This window comes from Oncorhynchus tshawytscha, linkage group LG07 (genome assembly GCF_018296145.1).
Source record: "Oncorhynchus tshawytscha isolate Ot180627B linkage group LG07, Otsh_v2.0, whole genome shotgun sequence".
In the NCBI taxonomy this organism is placed as follows: Eukaryota; Metazoa; Chordata; class Actinopteri; order Salmoniformes; family Salmonidae; genus Oncorhynchus; species Oncorhynchus tshawytscha.
The window spans coordinates 52,752,389-52,769,375 of NC_056435.1; the positions used below are offsets into that span (position 1 = coordinate 52,752,389).

Below are 16,987 nucleotides of genomic sequence, written 5' to 3' on the forward strand. Positions count from 1 at the left end.
TATATACATTTGAACTATAAAGCTTACTTTGGCTCAACATATAAACACACAGCGTGTAATAGGTATGTTTCAATTTTACTTCAGTATCAAATAATTTTGATATTCTGGTACTCCTTTTGAAAACCATTGAGAGATAAATGTGTCTCTGGCTGATTGAGATAAAGCATTAAGCCCCATTTTCTCATGTGAAAGGTGCTGATCCTGTAACAGTGTGCTATGGTATCCTACTCAAATGATTTCGAATTTCAGTTTTGTTGCAAATGGTAGCATGAGGTCAACTTTATTTTCAGGTAAAAACAAACAGCAGAGATATTATATATCTCAACATCTTTCTCACACACACACATGCACACACATGCACACACACGCACAGACACACACACACACACACACACACACACACACACACACACACACACACACACACACACACACACACACACACCCACACACACACACGAACACACACACACACACACACACACACACACACAAATTCTCAGTAACAGGCTGTGTTTGTGATGGAGACAAAGCGACTGCATCAGCTCAATCTGTCAGGCTCTGTGAGTAAAACTGGTTTCTATATATAGAACAGAACCCACTCTGAACTGGATCCTTAATAGATATGTTGTTGTGATAAGATCACTTAGGTGTTTATGACAAGGCCAATTATCCAAATCTTTCTCAATCAAATCCCCCCCCCATGTGGTATTCTCCTTGATCACCAGTTGATCACCAGTTGATCCCTGGTGAGGCTGCTTAGACGTGTATATAAACATACCCAGAGCATCCCAAATAATAAAGAAGCCAGAAGACACTAGACTGCAGCTAGAGCAGATTCTCCACTTTTCATCTCAACCACTCCCTGGTTAAAGATGCAGAACGGCACTGAAGGAAACAACTTCTACATCCCCATGTCCAACAGGACTGGACTTGTAAGAAGTCCCTTTGAATACCCTCAGTACTACTTGGCGGATCCATGGCAATTCTATCTGCTTGCTGTCTACATGTTTTTCCTGATCTGTTTTGGATTCCCCATCAACGGTCTGACCCTGTATGTCACAGCCACAAACAAGAAGCTCCAGCAACCTCTAAACTTCATTCTGGTCAACTTGGCTGCAGCTGGAATGATCATGGTAGTCTTTGGATTCACCATTACCTTCCTTACCGCCATCAATGGCTACTTCGTCTTTGGACCTATAGGCTGTGCCATCGAGGGTTTCATGGCTACAATTGGAGGTGAGAGAACATCCAGTAACATACACCCCCACGCAAGACACAACTTTGTATTTTTCTACTAGCACTGACTTTGTTAATAAGTACTGAATTATGGGAAAATGTATTTTCTATGACAGTGATATCTGGTTGTCTCACCTCGTCTCACTGGATAAAAGTGTATTTGTGTAATACAGCCAGACTAAGTCAAATTCTAGTTATTTTGTTGCTATATTTACATAATACCATTATGTCTCAACTAACCCGGCTGATATTATCAACCAATCCTGGTCTACGAAACATGAATTGTTTGAGATACATACATTGATGGAGATGCTGGGGGAAGTCTCAGCAACCAATTGGACAACAAGATATAACTACTCACTTTCCTTGTCTCATTATAGGTCAGGTTTCTCTGTGGTCTCTGGTGGTGCTGGCCATTGAGAGATACATTGTCGTCTGCAAGCCCATGGGCAGCTTCACATTCACTACCACCCACGCTGGTGCCGGATGTGCATTCACCTGGGTCATGGCAATGACCTGTGCTGCCCCCCCATTGGTTGGCTGGTCTAGGTAACTCAAAACTTTGATTACAGTTTTATTTTATTTTTACAATCGCGAGGACACATTTCTCAATACTTAGGTCACTTTTTCAAAACTCTTCCCACAGTGAGCACAACAGCAGTCTATGTGGGCTAAACTGTGGATCATTGTTCATTGCTTTGGCACAAAATGCATTCAATGACTACATCTTTCAAATATCTATTCAAAACTGTTAAACTTTAGTAAAAAAAACCTAACATAACATAAAATTGAATAAGACAGCAATTTGCTACATTTCTACAGTAATACCGTATTGAAATATATTCCAAATATATTCCAAAAATGAAATACTATCAAAACAATTAGACCAACCACAGCTGAATCCCATTGTAGCTGAACACCTACCCGGGTGTTAGCCTATCAATTTCATTACCATCTATACAAAAGGGGACATCTTAGGAATAATGCTGTACTGTAATGTAAACATGGACCCAGCCAGAGATAGAGAAGTGGCTGACAGAGTAAGAAGAGAGGGAGAGGGGAGAGGGAGAGGAGTACGTATGCGTGGTGGAAGAAGACTGAGAGGAAGATCAAGAGCTGTAGTCTCAGATGAGATTAGGGCTACTATAATTGATCATGTAATAAATCATGGTCTATGAATGAGAAAGGCTGGTCTGAGAGTGCAGCAAATCTGCAACGCTCAACAGTGGCACCTATTGTGAGAAATGTCCGGCAAAACAACAGATAAGATGTGCATTCTGCAAGGGCATCTGACAGAACTGTACATTACAGAAGTAAATTGAGCAAAGCCTCCAAATCCACTTGTGCGTAATTGTTTTTGTATTTCTGCTTAGGACCCAACGGTTACCTCCCACAGGCGGGAGAGGTAGGATTTTCACTGCTGTGCAGGAAACTGCAAATGTTGATATGGTCATCAGAAACAAAGGCATACAACTCACAGATTTTCAGAACAGAGTTTTTGCAGACAACATTACATTTGGAAATATTCACAATGTAAGCATAACAAATATTTCTAGAGTCCTGAAACAATATCAAGTCAGTATGAAGCAGTTGTATACTGTCCCCTTTGAGAGGATCTCTGAACGAGTCAAGCAACTCAGAAACCAATATATCCAGGTAAGATGACTATAAAACACAGAACTGGGTTTGAACAAAACTAAACAGGGCAGAGGCACACAATGGCGTGTTTTTAGGTATAATGTAAACTACCGTAATATTATTATCATGTAGATTGAAACCAGGTAAACACCCCACATATTCATCTTTGTGGATAAGGCTGGTTTCAACTTGGCCAAAACACGGCGGCGATGAAGGAATGTGATTAGGAAAAGAGCCACAGTGGATGTCCTGGGCCAGAGGGATCACAGAGATATACATTGCAAGGGGGTAACTCATCTTGCTCACCACAAATAGCCTTTTCTGGAAACCTTGCCACATCAGCCTTTTTAGTGGAGAGGTGAAAAGGGATAATGCCAATTTTAGGCTAGAAATGATTGCATTTTAAGGATAGTGTGAACAGATTTTAAATTTAACCATGTCCAACCAGACCTAATGAGGCCCAATCTTGAGTAGCTTAGAACATGATAGCCAACAAAAGAATGCAGGTGTTAAGGCCAAGTATGTTTAGTTGATGTAGTTCACTGAATCTGATCTGATACCTTAGCATGAACCTAAATACTCTCTCCCATAGGCTAGGCTAGACCTTAGGTCAGTGAGATAGCTTACATGATCTTATCTGACTCAGATCACTTGACTGATGTTGCTACTGCAGCTTAGCTTGTCTGATTGGTAACTTCAAATCATTCTATAGCTAGAGGACTCCTGATATCTCCAGGAGTGATAAGTATCATGTTTTGGTCTTTATCTGTCTAATACTGCCTTCCCAGTAGCCTACTTGGTGTGTGAACTCCTGACTGCTCATCATTTGCAGATAGTTGTTAACACATCAACCAGAATCAAGGGGCAGGGCAATTTGTGGCTTGTTTTTGGTAATCAGTGGCTGTATTGGAGGGGGAGTGGTTTCACCTCTACTAAACAATCAGAAATTAGTACAGGGAGGTGTGCTCTGCACCTCTGCTAGGCAATTAGCAATTAGTGTTAGTTCTTCAGTCTCCACTGGTTTCTCAACAGCAGGTGTAAGTGGCGGTCGTGTCTCAAACTAAGACCATCACCGAAACAAAGACGGTTCTGCTGAGTTGTTCTGCAACGTTCTTCGAGAGAGGAAGGCTCCACACCACTCTGTCACTTGTGTATCTTACCTAGTTATTTACATATCTCCTTTTGCTCTTTTGTAGCTTTGTCAACTATGTGTGTATGTTTTCTAGACTTTAGACTTTACAGACGCTCCCCACCCCTTGGCTGCAATGTTTTGTAATTTCTCCTAAGTGGAGGTTTTCCCTTTTCCCCCTCTCTCAATCTATCCATCTCCTTATTTAAATTCCATGCTGTCATTGCCACTTGTCAATAATGTTAAGCTTGAGTGGACATCTATCACCCACCAGGTGCCCTTGGAGAGTTCCTCAAGCTCATTTCTTGATGATGGCTCACTGCTCTTCATACTTGGCGACTTCAACCTCCCGTCGTCTGACTTAGATTCATTCCTTTCCATCTCTCTCCCCCCTCCTTGCCTCTCTTGCCCCCTCCAGGTCTATGATCACTACATTGTTTCCTTTTCTGTCTACCTTTCCTCCAATCCTAACTAATCTTACCCTACCTAGATGGTAATGCACCATCGCATTCTTCACTCTCTCTCCTCTTTTACCATATCATCTCCCCCTTCTGCTAAATCATTCTCCCTCCGGTCTCCTGATTCTGAATCTTCGACTCTACTCTCCTCCCTTTCCACATCCTATAATTTGCACCTCCGGTCTCCTTTCTTTCCGACCAGCTCAGCCCTCCCATCCTGCTCCGTGGCCTAGTGACTCGTTACGAGCAAAAAGAGCTTACAGAACAGGGCAGCTGAGCGAAAATGGAGGAAATGTAAACTTCCGGAGGACCTATCATCCTTTCACTCCCTCCTCTGTATCCACTGCTAAAGGCCATATTCTACATTTCAAGCTTCTGTGTCTAACCCTATGAACCTCTTCTCCTCCCTCCTTAATCCTCAATCCCTCCCCCTCTGTCCTCCTTCTCTGCGGATGATTTTATCAATCACTTTGAAAATGGTTGACGACATCCGCTATTCACTCAGCCTATTGAGTCCAGTGGTCTCATTGCCATAGAACTACCCCACGCCTTAACCTCTCTCTCCAGATGACATCCTGTGACTAGTGAGGTATGGCCGCCCGACAACCTGCCCACTCAACCCCATCCCTTCCTCCCGTCTCCCTGGAGACCTTCTTCCATTCCTCACTTCCCTCATCAACTCATCCTTGACCACTGGCTGCATCCCCTCTGACTTCAAACTGGCCTGAGTTGGCCTCCCCTCCTCAAGAAACCAACACTTGACTCATCTGACATCAAACTATAGACCTGTATCCCATTCTTTTCTTTCGAAAACACTTGCGCATGCTGTCTCAAATCACATTTTATTTGTCACATGCGCCGAATACAACAGGTGTTATACAACAACCTTACTGTGAAATGCTCACTTACAAGCCCTTACCAACAATGCAGTTCAAGAAATGGAGTTAAGAAAATAACAATACAGAGGCTATATACAGGGGGCACCAGCACCGAGTCAAGGTGCGGGGTTACAGGTTAGTCGAGGTCATTTGTATATGTAGGTAGGGGTAAAGTGACTAAGCATAGAAAATAAACAGCAAGTAGGAGAGTGTAAAAACAAAGTGGTGGGGTTGGTCAATGGTAATAGTCGGGGTGGCAATTTGATGAATTATTCAGCAGTCTTGTGGCTTGGGGGTTGAAGCTGTTAATGAGCCTTTTGGACATAGACTTGGTGCTCCGATTGTCGTGCGGTAGCTGGGAGAACAGTCTATGACTTGGGTGAGTGGAGTCAAATTCTTCTGGGCCTTCCTCTGACAGCGTCAAGTATATAGGTCCTGGATGGCAGGAAGCTTGGCCCCAGTGACGTATTAGGCCGTATTCACTAACCTGTTGTGCCGTCTTCACGACTGTCTTTGTATATTTGGACCATGATAGTTTGGTAATGTGGACACCAAAGAACCTAACTCCCAACCCGCTCCACTACAGCCCTGTCAATGTGAATGTGGGCATATTCGGCCTTCCTTTTCCTGTAGTCCATGATCATCTCCTTTGTCTTGCGCACATTGAGGGAGAGGTTGTTGTCCTGGCACCACACTGCAGTTCTCTGACCTCCTCCTTATAGGCTGTCTAATCGTTGTCGGTGATCAGGCCTCCTGCTGTGTTGTCAGCAAACTTAATGATGGTGTTGGAGTTGTGCTTGGCCACACAGTCATGGGTGAACAGGAAGTATAGGAGGGGACTGAGCAGGCACCCCTGAGGGAACCCCAGTCTTGAGGATAAGCGTGGCAGATGTGTCGTTGCCTACCCTTACCACCTGGGGGTGGCCCATCAGGAGATCCAGGATCCAGTTGCAGAGGGAGGTGTTTAGTCCCAGGGTCCTTAGCTTAGTGATGAGCTTTGTGGGAACTATGGTGTTGAACGCTGAGCTGCAATCAATGAACAGCATTCTCATATAGGTGTTTTTTTTGTCCAGGTGGGAAAGGGCAGTGTGGAGCGCAATTGAGATTGTGGATCTGTTGGGGCAGTATGTGAATTGGAGTGGGTATAACCAGCCTTTCAAAGCACTTCTTAGAGACTGACGTGAGTGCACGGGTCGGTAGTCATTTAAGCAGGTTACCTTCACTTTCTTGGGCACAGGGACTATGGTGGTCTGCTTGAAACATGTAGGTTTTACAGACTCGGTCAGGGAGAGGTTGAAATTGTCAGTGAAGACACTTGCCAGTTGGTCCGTGCATGCTTTGAGTGCACATCCTGGTAATCCGTCTGGCCCTGTGGCCTTATGAATGTTGACCTGTTTAAAGGTCTTGCTCACACCGGCTACAGAGAGCATGATCACACAGTAGTCCGGAACAGCTGGTGTTCTCATGCGTGCTTCAATGTTGCTTGCCTCGACGCCAGCATAAAAGGCATTTTGCTCATCTGGTAGGCTCACATCACTGGGTAGCTTGCGGCTGTGTTTCCGTATGTAGTCCGTAATTGTTTGCAAGCCCTACCACATCCGATGAGCATCAGGGCCTGTGTAGTAGGATTCAATCGTATTCCTATATTGATGCTTTGCCTGTTTGATGGTTCATCTTAAGGCATCCCGCTCCTTGAAACCGCATCCTGCGGTGTCCCGCTCCTTGAAAGTGGCAGCTCTAACCTTTAGCTTGGTGCGGATGTTGCCTGTAATCCATGGCTTCTGGTTGGGATATGTACGGTCACTGTAGGGACAACGTCGGCAACACACTTATTGATGAAGCCGGTGACTGAGGTGGTATGCTCCTCAATGCCATTGGATGAATCCCAGAACATATTCTGTCTGTACTAGCAAAACAATCCTGTAGCTTAGCATCCACGTCATCTGACCACTTCCGTATTGAGCGAGTCACTGGTACTTTCTGCTTTAGTTTCTGCTGGTAAGCAGGAATCAGAAGGATAGAATTATGGTCAGATTTGCCAAATGGAGGGCAAGGGAGAGCTTTGTTTATGTCTGTGTGTGGAGTAAAGGTCCAGAGTTTTTTTTTCTTCCTCTGGTTGCACATGTGACATGCTGGTAGAGATGAGGTTTTCCTGCATTAAAGTCCCCGGCCACTAGGAGCACCACTTCTGGATGAGCACCGTCTCTGATCAACTTTCTCGTTACCTTTCTCAGAAGGATTTTCTTGACCCTAACCAGTCAGGCTTCAAGATGGGTCACTCATCTGAGACTGCTCTTCTCTGTGTCACGGAGGCTCTCCGCACTGCCAAAGCTGACTCTTTCTCCTCTGTTCTTTTCCACCTAGATATATCCGCTGCCTTCGACACAGTGAACCATCAGATCCTCCTTTCCACCCTAAGGGCTGGGCATCTCAGGCTATGCAGGCCGCCCCTACCAGGTGACGTGGACAGAATCTGTCTACACCACGTACTCTCACTACTGGTGTCCCCCAAGGCTCAGTTCTAGGCCCTCTTGTCTTGTCTCTATGCACCAAGTCACCCGTCTCCATCATATCCTCACATGGTCACTCCTACCATTGCTATGCAGATGACACTCAACTACTTTAATCCTTCCCCCTTTCTGACACCCAGGTTCATGCTCTACAACATCCGTAAAGTACAACCCTACCTCACACAGGATGCGGAACAGGTCCTAATCCAGGTACTTGTCCTCTCACGTCTGGACTACTGCAACTCGTTGTTGGCTGGGCTCCCCACTTGTGCCATTGAACCCCTGCATCTTATCCAGAACGCTGCAGCCCACCTGATTTTCAACCTTCCCAGGTTCTCTCATGTCACCCCACTCCTCTGCACACTCCACTGACTTCCAGTCAAAGCTTGCATGCACTACAAGACCATGGTGCTTACCTATGGAAAAGAAAGAGGAACTGCCCCTCCCTACCTTCAGGCTATGCTCAAACCCTACACCTGAGCCACCTCAGGTCTTTTGGCCCTCCCGCCCCTACGGTATGGCAGTTCCGCTCAGCCCAGTCCAAGTTCTTCTGTCCTGGCACCCCAATATTGGAACTAGCTTCTCCCTGAAGCTAGTACAGCGGTGTCCCTGCCCATTTTCCCGAAAACATCTGAAACCCTACCTCTTCAAACAGTCCAACCCCCCCCCATTCTAAATCTGGCTCTACTGATAGTTACGTTGTTGAGGAAAAATGTACCATCTCATCTGGTTATACTACATACGTATAGATAAACGGCATCCAAGTCAATCTGATTTATACATTTGACAAGCATTGTATTCATAGTAAACTCCTTTCTGAAAGAATATCATTCAAAGACATCATCCAAGGCATAACTGTGATAACCTTTTATACATTTTAAAGTAAAATATTTGAATAGAGGCTTATTTATTGTCTTTCCCACATAGATATATCCCAGAGGGTATGCAGTGCTCATGTGGACCTGATTACTACACCTTGGCTGAAGGCTTCAACAATGAATCATATGTGATCTACATGTTCTCCTGCCACTTCTGTGTTCCTGTCGTCACCATCTTCTTCACGTACGGAAGCCTTGTCCTCACAGTCAAGGCGGTAAGGCGGTTAATTCTAGTACACTGCTCAGACAGACAGTTTGTCTATCCCTTTTTCCTAAACACAACAAATGAATCACTCGATATTCGGTGGTTGAATGTAGTTGAGATATACTGCCCATACATTTTTTCAAACAATTATCTGATTTCATGTGTGTTCCCTTGTTTGTTTTCAGGCTGCAGCTTCCCAGCAGGACTCAGCATCTACCCAGAAAGCTGAGAAGGAAGTGACACGTATGTGCTTCCTGATGGTTTGTGGTTTCCTGATTGCCTGGACCCCCTATGCCAGCTTTGCTGCCTGGATCTTCTTCAACAAAGGAGCTGCCTTTACAGCCACAGCCATGGCTATTCCAGCCTTCTTCTCAAAGAGCTCAGCCATCTTCAACCCAGTCATCTATGTGCTGATGAACAAACAGGTTGGTAACATATTTTGATCTCTCTCTTTTGTGCATCAATAAACAATGCTTCATGTTGGGCAAAGTGAAAAATGCTAACAGTCTATTTCTCTAATTATCCTTCTCTCTCTACAGTTCCGTAGCTGCATGTTGGCTGCTGTGGGAATTAGTTCAGGAGCTGATGATGAGACCTCTGTGTCAGCAAGCAAGACAGAAGTGTCCTCTGTGGGCCCTGCATAACAACTTCAAAGGATTACATTTTTTACATGGACTGGCATATTTTCAATTAGGTAGATTTATTTTCTAATCAGAAGATGCTCTCTTATGGTACAGTCCTCAAAACATTGCATAATCAAACATAGCCAATTTTTACTCTGCATTTTATGTTGCAGTTTCTTAGACCACCGAAACACAGGAGAACTTTCACATTGTAATTTTTCATTTTTTCCCAGCAAGGTGAATCCTCAAGAGTTTTCATGATTAACCACTTGAAGGTTTGGTTTTTGCTCCATAGCTTTGGGCACCCGTCACAGTGAGACACAATTCCCCTCTGAGCATCACCTGCTGTAAAGGACAGCAATACCACTAAAAGGCAAGTCATGCTACTGTGACAGAAAGTGGAATCTTGCCAATTACAGGGGAGGGGGCAGCAGGTAGCATAGCGGTTAAGAGCCAAAAGGTTGCTAGCTTGAATCCCAGAGCCGACTAGGTGAAAAAACTGTTGATTGAGCAAGGCACTTAACCATCATTTCTACTATATGTCACTCTGGATAAGAGTGTCTGGTAAATGACTAGAATGTAAATGTAATTACGCTTCAAGGCTTCTCCACCCTTTCACAAATCTGCACTTGGTATACTGACTGTCATTCTTTTTCAAAAAAGTGACATGCATACCAAATTAGGACTCTTTTCCATTGCTTCACACAATACCTTCTCTACATAATTGCTTGAGCTTGAGATGGCATAGCGAACTACTCTCATGCTTTTGTCTTGAAGGATTGAGATTGAATTGGTACGAAATGAGGCTACATATACTGAGTGTACAAAACATTAAAAATATCTTCCTAATATTGAGTTGCTGATTGTGCCCCTATTGTCCCTTCCCCTGCGGGGAATCCAGGAAGAGAGAAGTCTCTAATAACAAATATGTGGATTGTTGGGAGGTTAAATTGCCTAGGAGCCGACAATCATAATTGTTCTATTTATTACACACTTTTGCCCTCAGAACAGCCTCAATTTGTCAGGGCATGACTCTACAAGGTGTTGAAAGCATTCCACAGGGAGGCTGGCCCATGTTGACTCCAATGCTTTCCACAGTTGTTTTCAGTTGGCTGGATGTCCTTTGAGTGTTGTACCATTCTTGATACACATGGGTAACTGCTGAGTGTGAAAACCCCAGTAGCGTTGCAGTTCTTGACACAAACTGATGTGCCTGGCACCTTGTACCGTACCCTGTTCAAAGGGACTTCAATATGTTGTCTTGCCCATTCACCCGCTGACTGACACACATACACAATCCATGTCTCAATTGTCTCAAGGTTTAAAAATCATTCATTAATATGTCTCCTCCCCTTCATCTACACTGATTAAGTGACATCAATAAGGGATCATAGCTTTCACCTGGATTCACCTGGTCAGTCTTTTTCATGGAAAGAGGAGGTGTTCCTGATGTGGCTTTTGTTGGCCACCTTTATGCTATAATTTGCTGAAAACATTTTATAAATACTTATTAATGTTATTTTAGATTAATAAATGCATGCATCAAAAGGTTTTTGTGTCAGTGAATGTTTTTGACTGGATATGTGCAAAAATATAATTATATGAGAATTAATGTTTGGTTGTTTTGATCCCAGTTGGTCACACATGTTAGGCTCTACCAACAATATTAATTGATTTATACACAAGGTGCTACCAAAAAAAGTTGTTAATTTATTGCAAATTCATCTTAATTGCCATGTCCTATACAAGAGTCTGTATCTAGTCCCTGGCTTGTGGTCCTTATTCTTTCTCTACAGTTTCATACACCCTGACCATGTTGTGTGGCAAGAACTCAATGGGTGATGAGGGGGCTTCTTCGGTGTCAACAAGCAATACAGGACTGTCTTCTCTGGGCCAAGTCTTCTGTTGTCTTTTGGGACTCTGAATCCTCTCTTCATTCTATTTCTTCTTTCTAAGCTGCTCTTATGTGTCTGACAGTCACTGTGGGTGTCAGATATCGGTGATTGATAGTCCTGACAGTGACACTAAGCTCTGTGTTTAACCTATAGTGTCACCATGGATTTTCTCAACAAGCTAATGTATAAACGGAAAGGCCATATTAACCTTTTACTGCAATGGGCTAAATCAGGGTCACACACAGTGCTTATTGGTAGTCTTAAACAAATGTACTTTGAAACAAAAGTATACACCACACATATAGGTATGGGCTTACAAAAAAGAAGACACCTGTACCATATCAGATATAGGGTTGAAATGTATTCAATGTTGAGTTTGTATCCCAATATTATACTTTACACTTCAACTATTACAGACAAAATCAGAAAAAAAATCCAGAAAATCACATTGTAGGATTTTTAATGAATTTATTTGCAAATTATGGTGGAAAATAAGTATTTGGTTAATAACAAAAGTTTATCTCAATACTTTGTTATATACCCTTTGTTGGCAATGACAGAGTTCAAACGTTTTCTGTAAGTCTTCACAAGGTTTTCACACACTGTTGCTGGTATTTTGGCCCATTCCTCCATGCAGATCTCCTCTAGGTCAGTGATGTTTTGGGGCTGTTGCTGGGCAACATGGACTTTCAACTCTCTCCAAAGATTTTCTATGGGGTTGAGATCTGGAGACTGGCTAGGCCACTCCAGGGCCTTGAAATGCTTCTTACGAAGCCACTCCTTCGTTGCCCGGGCGGTGTGTTTGGGATCATTGTCATGCTGAAAGACCCAGCCACGTTTCATCTTCAATGCCCTTGCTGATGGAAGGAGGTTTTCACTCAAAATCTCACGATACATGGTCCCATTCATTCTTTCCTTTACACGGATCAGTCATCCTGGTCCCTTTGCAGAAAAACAGCCCCAAAGCATGATGTTTCCACCCCCATGCTTCACAGTAGTTATGGTGTTCTTTGGATGCAACTCAGCATTCTTTGTCCTCCAAACACGACGAGTTGAGTTTTTTCCAAAAAGTTATATTTTGGTTTCATCTGACCATATGACATTCTCCCAAACTTCTTCTGGATCATCCAAATGCTCTCTAGCAAACTTCAGATGGGCCTGGACATGTACTGGCTTAAGCAGGGGGACACATCTGGCACTGCAGGATTTGAGTCCCTGGCGGCGTAGTGTGTTACTGATGGTAGGCTTTGTTACTTTGGTCCCAGCTCTCTGCAGGTCATTCACTAGGTCCCCCGTGTTCTGGGATTTTGCTCACCATTCTTGTGATAATTTTGACCCCACGGGGTGAGATCTTGCGTGGAGCCCCAGATCGAGGGAGATTATCAGTGGTCTTGTATGTCTTCCATTTCCTAATAATTGCTCCCACAGTTGATTTCTTCAAACCAAGCTGCTTACCTATTGCAGATTCAGTCTTCCCACCCTGGTGCAGGTCTACAATTTTGTTTCTGGTGTCCTTTGACAGCTCTTTGGTCTTGGCCATAGTGCAGTTTGTAGTGTGACTGTTTGAGGTTGTGGACAGGTGTGTTTTATACTGACAACAAGTTCAAACAGGTGCCATTAATACAGGTAACGAGTGGAGGACAGAGGAGCCTCTTAAAGAAAAAGTTACAGGTCTGTGAGAGCCAGAAATTGTGCTTGTTTGTAGGTGACCAAATACTTATTTTCCACCATAATTTGCAAATTCATTAAAAATCCTACAATGTAATTTTCTGGATTTTTTTTTCTAATTTTGTCTGTCATAGTTGAAGTGTACCTATGATGAAAATTACAGGCCTCTCTCATCTTTTTAAGTGGGAGAACTTGCACAATTGGTGGCTGACTAAATACTTTTTTTGCCCCACTGTACATCACAGAAGACTGAAATATAGCAAAACAGTTTGACATAGAAACACTGGATTTTTGCCCCCCCCCCCAAAAAAAGAAACATTTATTAATTGTTAAATTATGAAAAATATTAATAACATTCCATCCATGAGGTCACTAGGTCATTTGAATGCAGGACACGTTTTTTAGATACAAAACACGTCTGAAATTCTACTCTCAACACAGCCAAGTACCACACTGTAACAGTATGTAAGAAGTTACACCCCAGCCCAGAGGCGTCCTTTTTTAATGCTCCTCTCAGAGGTTGCTCAACCGAGTAGTTTATTTTTGGTGTTAAGACATATATGGAACTTTATTTGGATTGGATGTTGCAATCTTGATTGTGTTGTCTGCACTTGGATGCATTGATGCATTCTAAGAGACCATTGAATAAACATGTATTTCTATGTAACGTAAAAATGTATTATAAACATTTATATAAACATGTATTTCTATGTAATGTAGGATGGGACAAATAAATGGATGCATAAATCATGTATTTTTTTATACAGTTAATTTATTTTTATTTTTACTTTGCTATTTTGTTTGTTGAGCTGATTTGTTTAGCTGTTTGATTAGCTGATCACTTACCAAATGATTCATCAGTATAATCATGAAATGTTGTATCTGGAAATACGGCAAAATGATTGATCAAGACCATAATAATGTTATGATGCAAACTCACTGATCAGTGACCATTTTAAGAGATTTATTTTATAAATGCCTTATAGCAAAGCCTTTCTCCTGAGGTCATCATCCTTATTTTCAGAGGTGGTTCGGAAAAATCTGTCCTGAAGAGTTGTGTTACAGTACCTCCCAAAACTAATGATGCTGTCTTGTGCCATGCTTGAGACCCAGGTTGAACCCCAGTAGGTCACATGTTGTTGGTCATATCCTGTGTCTGTATGTAGTACCTTGTTCACTGACGTTTGGTCCTCATTCTCTGATACCTTTTCCAATGTATGATAGTTTTGGGGCCATGAATAAAATTCTGTAAATGTTTTGTAAAAACATTCAAATGTAGGACAAATACAGTGCCCTCCGTAATTATTGGGACAGTGAAGCATGTTTTCTTATTTTAGCTCTTTACTCCAAAAGTTTGTATTTGAAATCAAACAAAGACTGAGGTTCAAGTGCAGACTGTCAGATAGAATTTGAGGGCATTTTCATCCGTATTGGGTGAACCATTTAGAAATTACAGCACTTTTTGTACATAGCTCCCCCATTTTAGTGCACCAAAAGTATTGGCTCAAATTCACTAATATGTGTAATAAAGTAGTCAAAAGTTTAGTATTTGGTCCCATATTCCTAGCAGGCAATGATTACACCAGGCTTGTGACCGTACAAACTTGTTGGATGCATTTGCTGTTTGTTTTGGTTGTATTTCAGATTTTTCTGTTCACAATATAATTGAATGGTGAATAATGTATTGTGTCGTTTTGGAGTCACTTTTATTGTAAATCAAAATATTATGTTTCTTAACACTTCTACGCTGATATGGATGATTATTGATAGTCATGAATGAATCATGAATAATGATCTTCAATGATGAGTGAGAAAGAGGTTGGCATTTTAGGAGGGGTATAGTATTTGTGCGTCTGTAACTTTTTTTTTATGTTACTTGTTGCTAGCTAACCTGCAGCATTCAAGATGAGACTTGAGATTATCATACTATATACAACCATTAAACATTAAGCATGCAATGTAAGTGGGTGTTTTTCATTCAAAAATGTTTTGGCTGTAGATAACAAGCAAGACCCAGTCAGAAAGGAACTGATAGTTGTACCAGAAACCAAAACCAGATTTTGGTAGATCTTGAAAGCTGCATTTAATATACATATATACAGTGCCTTGCGAAAGTATTCGGCCCCCTTGAACTTTGCGACCTTTTGCAACATTTCAGGCTTCAAACATAAAGATATAAAACTGTATTTTTTTGTGAAGAATCAACAACAAGTGGGACACAATCATGAAGTGGAATGACATTTATTGGATATTTCAAACTTTTTTAACAAATCAAAAACTGAAAAATTGGGCGTGCAAAATTATTCAGCCCTTTTACTTTCAGTGCAGCAAACTCTCTCCAGAAGTTCAGTGAGGATCTCTGAATGATCCAATGTTGACCTAAATGACTAATGATGATAAATACAATCCACCTGTGTGTAATCAAGTCTCCGTATAAATGCACCTGCACTGTGATAGTCTCAGAGGTCCGTTAAAAGCGCAGAGAGCATCATGAAGAACAAGGAACACACCAGGCAGGTCCGAGATACTGTTGTACAGAAGTTTAAAGCCGGATTTGGATACAAAAAGATTTCCCAAGCTTGAAACATCCCAAGGAGCACTGTGCAAGCGATGATATTGAAATGGAAGGAGTATCAGACCACTGCAAATCTACCAAGACCTGGCCGTCCCTCTAAACTTTCAGCTCATACAAGGAGAAGACTGATCAGAGATGCAGCCAAGAGGCCCATGATCACTCTGGATGAACTGCAGAGATCTACAGCTGAGGTGGGAGACTCTGAAAACAATCAGTCATATATTGCACACATCTGGCCTTTATGGAAGAGTGGCAAGAAGAAAGCCATTTCTTAAAGATATCCATAAAAAGTGTTGTTTAAGTTTGCCACAAGCCACCTGGGAGACACACCAAACATGTGGAAGAAGGTGCTCTGGTCAGATGAAACCAAAATTGAACTTTTTGGCAACAATGCAAAACGTTATGTTTGGCGTAAAAGCAACACAGCTCATCACCCTGAACACACCATCCCCACTGTCAAACATGGTGGTGGCAGCATCATGGTTTGGGCCTGCTTTTCTTCAGCAGGGACAGGGAAGATGGTTAAAATTGATGGGAAGATGGATGGAGCCAAATACAGGACCATTCTGGAAGAAAACCTGATGGAGTCTGCAAAAGACCTGAGACTGGGACGGAGATTTGTCTTCCAACAAGACAATGATCCAAAACATAAAGCAAAATCTACAATGGAATGGTTCAAAAATAAACATATCCAGGTGTTAGAATGGCCAAGTCAAAGTCCAGACCTGAATCCAATCGAGAATCTGTGGAAATAACTGAAAACTGCTGTTCACAAATGCTCTCCATCCAACCTCACTGAGCTCGAGCTGTTTTGTAAGAAGGAATGGGAAAAATTTCACTCTCTCGATGTGCAAAACTGATAGAGACATACCCCAAGCGACTTACAGCTGCAATCACAGCAAAAGGTGGCGCTACAAAGTATTAACTTAAGGGGGCTGAATAATTTTGCACGCCCAATTTTTCAGTTTTTGATTTGTTAAAAAAGTTTGAAATATCCAATAAATGTCGTTCCACTTCATGATTGTGTCCCACTTGTTGTTGATTCTTCACAAAAAAATACAGTTTTATATCTTTATGTTTGAAGCCTGAAATGTGGCAAAAGGTCGCAAGTTCAAGGGGGCCGAATACTTTCGCAAGGCACTGTATAAAGCTTACTTTGGCTCAACATACAAACACGCACTATGTAAAGAATGATAGTAAATAGCTTTGGAGCACCTTAAATGACATTTTTGGTAACAAATACAACTCGCCTCCATCATTCATTGAATAGCCCACTGATATTGCTAACTAC

General features: G+C 42.3%; 1 protein-coding gene across 1 annotated transcript; it reads left to right on the forward strand.

The window, feature by feature from the left end:
• The first annotated feature begins 818 nt into the window (after positions 1–818).
• LOC112254817 (green-sensitive opsin-like) lies at positions 819–10,069 on the forward strand. The gene is made up of 5 exons (XM_042324611.1): positions 819–1,239; positions 1,620–1,788; positions 8,780–8,945; positions 9,121–9,360; positions 9,475–10,069. The coding sequence occupies exons 1-5, from the start codon at positions 876–878 to the stop codon at positions 9,577–9,579; spliced, it is 1,044 nt and encodes a 347-aa protein (XP_042180545.1). The 5' UTR covers positions 819–875; the 3' UTR covers positions 9,580–10,069.
• Positions 10,070–16,987: the final 6,918 nt, after the last annotated feature.